A 7,831-nucleotide genomic window follows, 5' to 3' on the forward strand; every position below is an offset into this window, starting at 1 on the left:
CCTCCGGCAGCGCCGCTGTGGCTACGAGATTGTCCCCTTCAGCGACACCCCTTCGATCTTATCATCACATGGCATCAGCAGCGCACGATGCGGTGGGAGGGAACAGGATGAACTCCCACAGCATAGATGGGCAGGTCATACATTTCTCGCTTGTGGGGCTGTGGCACGCCGGTAAATCTTGAGGCGTCTCAATGCTGAGAATCAGCGCCGCCGTCATTATACGGAGGGCGTGATCAGTAGGAATTTTTTGTAGATTGAATACGCAAGAGCTTTTCTTCCTTAGCCGTCAGTTTAAGCGCAGATTGACCACGCTCCCGAAGGGCCGCAATCCTGAACGTACCATCTACGAAAAGCCATTATTATTTGAAAGATCCTCCGCATGTTCAAATAAAACTTGACGAAAACAATGGTTTCACGTGTCGTGCGCTTTGAGGCACTCGCAGGGGCATTTTTGCCATTTTGCCACTCGCGTGGCCACAGTATTTTCTCGCCGATTGCCCGGTGCCTCTCAAACACTCACGCGAATAAGTCTAGGAGCAGAGGATGCTATGCAGAAGCATACGGTGTAAGCTGCGCTGAATTTAATTTAATTACTCAACTGTATTGGCGACGCGGGCGAAAAATGTTGAAAGAGGGGAAAAATGAAAACAAGAGTAGAGGAGGTTGAAACGTTTGCTTTCAATGCTTTCGGTAGGCTCCTCATTTTATGCCATGCTTATTGCTGAATTCGTCCGGTTCTTCAAAACAGCGAGTTTTATGCACTGTAAGAATAATACTTAATAGAAGTTGATTTAATGTGAGAACCGTGCGAAAGAAAATACTGAAATAGGGGAGATACAATTTTTTTACGAAAAAGTTGCACATGAAAGACAAAACGAGGACAGCACGGAAGATGTTTTGTCTTTTATATGTAACTCTTTCGTAAACAATTGTAAGCAATACCAACGAGCTACTTAAAAACAGTAGGTTGGATTGCTGTTCGTTTAGTAACAAGGATATGGCTGAGTGTCTGTCAGTTTTATCTTTGAAAAATCGAAGCGAAAGTTTGAGAAAACGACTTTACATGGATCAAAAGATAAAAGGGAAACAGGAAATCTCCCTATGAGCCGACGTCACCAAAACATAATATCGTCAAAACAATAAATTAGATTGTGGGCTCCTATAACATTTATTTCAGTGACAAGAAAAAGAGCTTCCTAACGAGAAAGAAAACAATGTCGACTTTATTCGCTGCCAAGTGTTTTTTACTGATATCAATGCCACATGCCTCCAAAATGTCAGTTATTGTTTCGACGATATTAGGCTTCAGTGGACTCATAAAAACATTTCGTCTTTCTCTTCTGTCTCTTGAACCATGTAACGTCATGCAGGGATGTGGTCGGGCCGAGCCATTCTGGACTACCCATTGGAGCAGCCGAAAGTCCCTTTTGGGAGAAGTAAAATACCTTTTGGAGGACGAGCATCTTCTTAATTCACATGTATTGTACTGGGAATACAATACTGATATTTGTGTGGTGGTCAACTCAGCAAACAGACAATGCCTTTTTGCTGAGCCTCTATTTCAAAGAAAACTGTTTCGCGTCCTCAAACACTGAACGTTTTGCTGTTTAGTGTGTTTAAAACACCAGACAGAGTAACAAGAATGGCATGACGAGAGCTGCTATTCGTTTAAGACGCTCCATTTCAGCAGTTTTTTCTTTTAAATTTCGAATTAAAACTTTGCACATGGCAGTAAAACACCCTAAATATGTGCCTCAAATAACTTTTGGCGAAAACTTATGTATAGAGAGGTCAAACGTAGGTGGTACATTTGCGAGGCCACTGTACAAGACCGGGTCAAAAATAAATGAAGTCGGAATTTCTTTTTCACGCAATATTTAATAATTTATCCAGCTACAAGGTTATATAAAGGTGAAGCTCTCTTTAGAAACACAAAACATGTTATATTGCAATGACAAGGGTAGTTCTTAGTTGTTTCGGTGAGAAAAGACTTCCGTTCCTCACTTTCGATGGAAACCAAGAAAGCAGTTTCGGATTCCCTGCAGGCAAAGGCCAACGTTGCACACTTCGCACATCCATCGTGTGCGGCACGGATTATCTTTTGTGCTGCATAACGCACACCTTCTCGACGTGGAGTGGACGGGGACATGGCTAACCTTGTTATAGCGTAGGTCTTGTGGCACATATTGGCTTGTAGGAAGGGAGTTCGACTTTTCGCTTTTTATGCGAGTTGAGGTCTGGAGCACCCATGAGTCCTTCCGCGACTTGCAATTTCAATTCTTTCAACGGCGGAACACGCTCCCCCGCCATAATTTGCATGAACAAAATGTGGGTATTCACAACACTCACATCCATGAAACGAAAATAAATTCTATGCCACCATTTTTTACTTTTGCGATCCACTTCATAATACGATTTCAGCATATCTGCCTTATCGACGTAGCCCATGTGTTGGTTGTAGTCGATGATGACTTGTGGACAGGGAACGTCTTCATGTGCTCCGTCTTTTCGCTTCCCCTTCACGATTTTAATTTTCGAAGGAGTGTGAGCATTGGATATCATTGTCACACATCTCTTGTCTTTCCACTTGAGAACGAGCATTTTGTCATGAGGGCACATCCTCCAATCGACGTCCCCTTTTTTTGAAACCGGCGTCTGCACAGAGCTGGGGTAGTTGCTTGCGATTAGCTCGCACTGTTCCTGTAGCATAGATCTGAGCGCTTGTGGGATGTTCGACCAGAGGTACAGATGAGAAATAATTATCGAAATAAACGTGATAGTTTTGTATCTTTACCTTTGAGGCATTCGGTGAGGTCTCGTACAACTCGCTCGCCTAGACCTTGCTCGCTGCTTTGGTTGTCTGCCTTACCCGCATAGATTTGGAACTGGCAGACATAACCCGTCTCGTCAGCACGGGTCCATACCTTCTAGCCACGCTTGATGGGCTTTATGGGCATATATTGCTTCTGCGCAGACCTCCCTTTGCAACGAATCATGAATTTGTCGATACTCCGGTTTCGGAAGAGGGAATAATTCGTGAAAAACGTTTGCGCCAGTTTATCAAGCAGTGGACGCACCTTGTAGAGCTTGTCGAAGCCCGGGGATCCACGGTTTGGAGCAACGGCATTGTCGTTGAGGTGGATGCTCGTCAAGAGTGCCCCGAACCGACGCATAGATATCTGCCGTGAGACAAAAGGGTCTCTCAGGCATTCGCGGTTTGACCAGAAGTCCCTGTAGCTTGGTAGCTTCTTTATGCCCATAAGCATGTTGATGGCCAGGAATGTTTTCATCTCTTCTTTATTAGTTGGGGAAAAAGCTTTCCCCGTCTGCGTTGCGTAAATGTTCGTCTGAAAGACAATGTCCTCAACGAAGTCTTCAGGAACTAATTCCAGGAAGACGTCCGCCGGCCGCTTATCTTGAGCCTCAATTTTCGAGCTGTCTTGCACGCCATATGCTTCAGCACATGCGTTTAGTTGTGGCCTGTAGTCTTTTTTTACCCAACGCTTCGCCGATGAACTTGTTGGTGTGGTGCACGCCATGAGGTCATCGTCGGAGTCCTGCAAGCTTTCCGACTCAGATGGTTCCGCATCACCTCCTTCTATCTCTGTTTCGTCATCCGTGGTAGATTCTCCGGATTCATCGTCTGAAGGTATATCATCAATAACGACGTCGTGTCTTCTCCGACCATAGAACGACTTCGACCCAAGTTCCATTCCTATAGAAAGAAAAAAATATTTGATTTTTTAAATAATCAAGTGTTTGGTAAGTGAAAATATATGCCTACATTATACAAAAAGTATGAGTGAAATACACGAACCGAAAGCTGTATGCTTATTTTGTAAAATTTACTATCAAGCAATGTTTCAGTGCAGTGGTTTCAAAAATGAACCACCGCAGTTTTTTGCCAACCGAGAGCTTAGAAATTAAGATTGATCTTAGTAAGAAGTATTACTTGCCTCTTGAGGGCTGATACAAGAACTTGCAGAACAATTTTCTATATTATGGCACGTGAAACATAGGGAGTGACGCGTTGATGTGAACAAGTGGAAGCCACGTGTTGAACAACGTTTTTCCAGCGTTCTAAAGAACACCAGTGCGAAATTATGGAAACGCTTAACGCTCCTGTCGAGAGAGGGCGCCACCGACCTGCAATGCCCGGCGGTTTCAAATGAAAACCACTTTCCGTTTAGCTCCTGGGCGATGTTTTTTTGGTGGTATCATCTTGAAATTACAATCCCTCAAAGGGTTAATTATCCACAGGAATGGCGCTTCATATAGTCTTGTACTAATGATAAATTTTAGTAAGCGGACGCCAATTCCAGAAAAATTCAATTTGTCCGTTGCTAAAGAAATTTAGTTTGATTTTAAGCTTTATTGACGACACATATTAACTAAATGTGAAATTTATAAAAAAAAAATTAAGCCTTAGAAATTATGTTGCTGTAGCTAGTATCTTTTTTAAATCTCAGATTTTAAAGAAATTTTCATGGCGAAACAAATATTCAATGTCTTAAAATATGCAATATCTTAAAGAGTCGCGTGACCGCGACTCGTCAGGATATTGCAGTTCGTGTATACTTCATTTTGTATTCTATATGCATTTAACTCGTGTTCAGTCCGGTACGGCAATATTGCAGGAAACGAACAATGAAAATAACTTGTCAGCATTTACTACACAAACCATCGATTCATCGAGCGTATTTTAGTTCCTGAATGTTCCAATAAACAAAAAAAGAAGTTTTTGCTGAGCTTTGTCTTTATGCTGTAGTTACGGATTTGGTGCATATAATATTTTCTATTAGAAAACTAATTCTGTATTAAAATGTAAGATGAGCTGTTAATATCAGTGGTTTTATAATAGATACATAATTAAAAAAAAAATAAACGGAAGTTCTTGTGCCGATCTCTGATGGACACAAGTATTTTAACGCGATAGCGTCAAGGAGCTTGGTGCTCGCCGGACTTGGTGCCGTGTCAGAAGAGTAGCTGCCGTGACTCGAAAATCCTGATTGGTCGACAGGGTTATGACGTCACAGCCACATGACCTAGGCCCGTATATTTGAAGGAGCGTACAGTTTCCATCCGTCACGGAGGAGCGGAACTTTTCCCTCCGTCGCCGAGACCGCCCAGTAGCGCTGCGATCTTGCCGTCAATGTTCCTCTGTGAACAGACTTTAAAGTAATCCGTTACAAGTAACGAGATTATTCGTAATTAATTACTTTTTAATTTAGTGATTAATCCGTTACTGTTTGAAAATTTAATTTGTAATGTAATTGCATTACTTTTTCAATAACGACTTACTGAAATTACTCATTACAATTCTTCCGTCTTATCGAAGGGAGAAATAGAGTGGAAGAAGGGCGATGCAACGGCCTTCGCGTTTTTAGCATGGTAACACAAGGTTCGCTAGCGAAGAGAGTGCTGGTGAGGGAAAGGGAAGGAATTCAAGGGAAGCACGACAGCCCAACAAGAGCCCGTTTCTGGACTCGTTGGTACGGTCAGCCAGGCTGGGAAGATTCCATTGCCTACATGAATGCAACAGGCTTCGACGTCTTGGAAAACGAACGAATTGCTTCAAACGTACAAAAAAAAAAAAGCACAAAACTTATGTACCGAAAAACTCTCGCGTGGGGTTCGTGTCGAGTAGGACCATGGACACAGTGACCGTGGTGCATACGCTTGCTCCCTTCCTCCCCCCCCCCCCCCCCCCCCCCCCGCGTCCAACCTTCTTTCTTCCGCAACCCTCCGCGCCTCGTCCCCCGAAAAAAAAAAAATCGTGTTTCTTTGTCGTTGTCACACGAAACCGTCATTTGCTTGTCGATGTTTCTGCCTACACACACGCCCCCCCCCCCCCCCCCCCGCAAACATAGATAACGCTCTAATGAACCCTCGCCCATGCTCATCCTTGACAGCGCTGTGAATGAGACTGGCTGGACCAACCAGCTATGTGGCTTCTGTCACTTCGCACTAGCGGATGTGTAAGGCAGAAACATGAGAGGTACGATGGGAGCAGTTTATTAGAGCAGAAAAGATATAGCATCAAACCTGCTGTCAATTTAAAGAGCAGCATTCGACAGCTGGCAATAAGCTGGCCGGGGAGCCGAAACGAAACGGCTTGGGACATTGAACCTGAACCCATGTTCTTAAAAACAAGAATGCTGGGGTTTTCGTCAGTAAATTTTGCCTGCTGCAACTTAAGCCGCATTTTTAAGGAAAGAATACACAGCCCTAGTTTTATGAGAATAAACAGTGACTCACTTAGACACTGGAGTTGAAAAGCCCCTTGTAAACGCGTGAAAAGCATGGAAGCTTGTTGTTTACTGCAAATTGTGCTTTTTTTAAGAGTTTATAAACGGCAAAATTAGTTCAGTTGAGAGATTGCGCAAAAATATTTCGTGTCTTGGTTCTGATAAGTTTGGTGATCAAGAAAGAAGACCAAACGAGTCATTCAATCTGATGACAACCTTCATCAAGCGGGAGTCCTTGAAATGTACCCAGACGCAAGTACCGTATCTTGGTCTCACAGCCAGTCAGCTTTAGTAGGTAAATTATCCCCATTTTAGGCAGCATGCAGCAAAAATTAAAAAATAATTGAATGGTGTTTTGAAGCTCGACGACGCCAAACTCCCATTAATTTAAATGGTGTGAGTGCCTCCACCGCCCAAGTGCATTCGTCTCATGTTCAAGCGATATAGTTCTGTCCTGGTTGGACATAGCAAAACTCGCTTATCTCGAACACTGTTTAAGTCCTTTAATACTTTACAGATTCCTTCTCCTAAAATTATCAACCTAAAATAATACGTAGATAGGTGTTTTTTTTTAAATTTTAATTTGGCCCAACATTTTCCCTCGCAAACACTCAATATATTGTGTCTCGTTGTTCTTTGGAGTAGCACAAAAGTAATCTAGTAAAGTAACAAAGTAATGCATCGATTACTTTTTACGAAGAGAAATTAGGCAATGCTAATTTATTACTTTTTAGGCCATGCAATTGAAATTGTAATGAACTACTTTTTTGAAGTAACGGGCGCAAGTCAGTCTGTGAAGAATGCGTACACCGCCGCGGGGCCGCCACTACGCCGCCGGAGGAGAACAAGTGTGCGATGGATGCGGTGCCGTCTCCATGTGCGGGGCGCTCTTCAGAGTCGTCGTCTTCTACGAGTTCGGATGCCGCATCTAAGTCTGCTCCTGCTCAGCGACGGGGTCGGCCACGTAACACTGAATCTGAGAAGGCGGAGAAGAAGGCTAGACGCTCAGAGGCCACGCGCCTCAAGCAGGCCGAGGATTTAATAACGCTATCGCGTTCCACTCTTAAAGACGAATCTTAAGCGTATTCAGACTTTTTTGTTTTGTTTTAGTGACGCTTGAAGGTCGGTCCTACTATCTCAGGACAATGCGAACGACACGATTCTGTACTTTTCCCAAGGCATCAATGCGATTCTTTTTTTTTTTAATTTGCGAGTTGAACGAATTTTTACGTTAGTAATAATTTGATGTATCTTGTTTTTTATTATGCGACACGTGCGCGCTCTAGAATAGTGATATATATATTATTAGGCGATTGTGCTGCGACAATGCGAGATATGTGAAATCGCAACCTCTACGTTACGGATGCCGCTTCTCCCCAATGCACTAGTGCGCGTCGTGAAGCGCACTCATTCAAACTAACCCGGCCGAGCAGACCACGACGAATAAGAATTTAGAAATATGGCGGAGCTCCCGACTGCTGTCAGTATTCGATACTAATATCAAATTCAATATTTTGTTATTCCAAGTAATGAAGTAATACCCGAATATTCAGATATTTGCACGATCCTACCCTAACGATCCG

At 43.2% G+C, this 7,831-nt stretch overlaps 2 protein-coding genes across 2 annotated transcripts; both read right to left on the reverse strand.

Moving 5' to 3' along the window:
• Positions 1 to 2,160: 2,160 nt before the first annotated feature.
• Positions 2,161 to 2,601, reverse strand: LOC120837347 (piggyBac transposable element-derived protein 4-like). The gene has a single exon (XM_040206625.1). It carries the CDS (start codon positions 2,599 to 2,601, stop codon positions 2,161 to 2,163), a length of 441 nt encoding a protein of 146 aa, XP_040062559.1.
• A 326-nt stretch (positions 2,602 to 2,927) lies between these two features.
• On the reverse strand, positions 2,928 to 3,713 carry LOC120837348 (piggyBac transposable element-derived protein 4-like). Its single transcript, XM_040206626.1, has one exon. It carries the CDS (start codon positions 3,711 to 3,713, stop codon positions 2,928 to 2,930), a length of 786 nt encoding a protein of 261 aa, XP_040062560.1.
• Between the last annotated feature and the right edge of the window lie 4,118 nt (positions 3,714 to 7,831).

Source organism: Ixodes scapularis, unplaced genomic scaffold, assembly GCF_016920785.2.
Source record: "Ixodes scapularis isolate PalLabHiFi unplaced genomic scaffold, ASM1692078v2 PGA_scaffold2__306_contigs__length_199485367, whole genome shotgun sequence".
NCBI lineage: Eukaryota > Metazoa > Arthropoda > Arachnida > Ixodida > Ixodidae > Ixodes > Ixodes scapularis.

What these genes read in the sequence shown, in the direction of transcription:
- LOC120837348 (XM_040206626.1), bottom strand. Translation starts at nt 3,713, where the DNA reads ATGGAACTTGGGTCGAAGTCGTTCTATGGTCGGAGAAGACACGACGTC.
- LOC120837347 (XM_040206625.1), bottom strand. Translation starts at nt 2,601, where the DNA reads ATGCTCGTTCTCAAGTGGAAAGACAAGAGATGTGTGACAATGATATCC.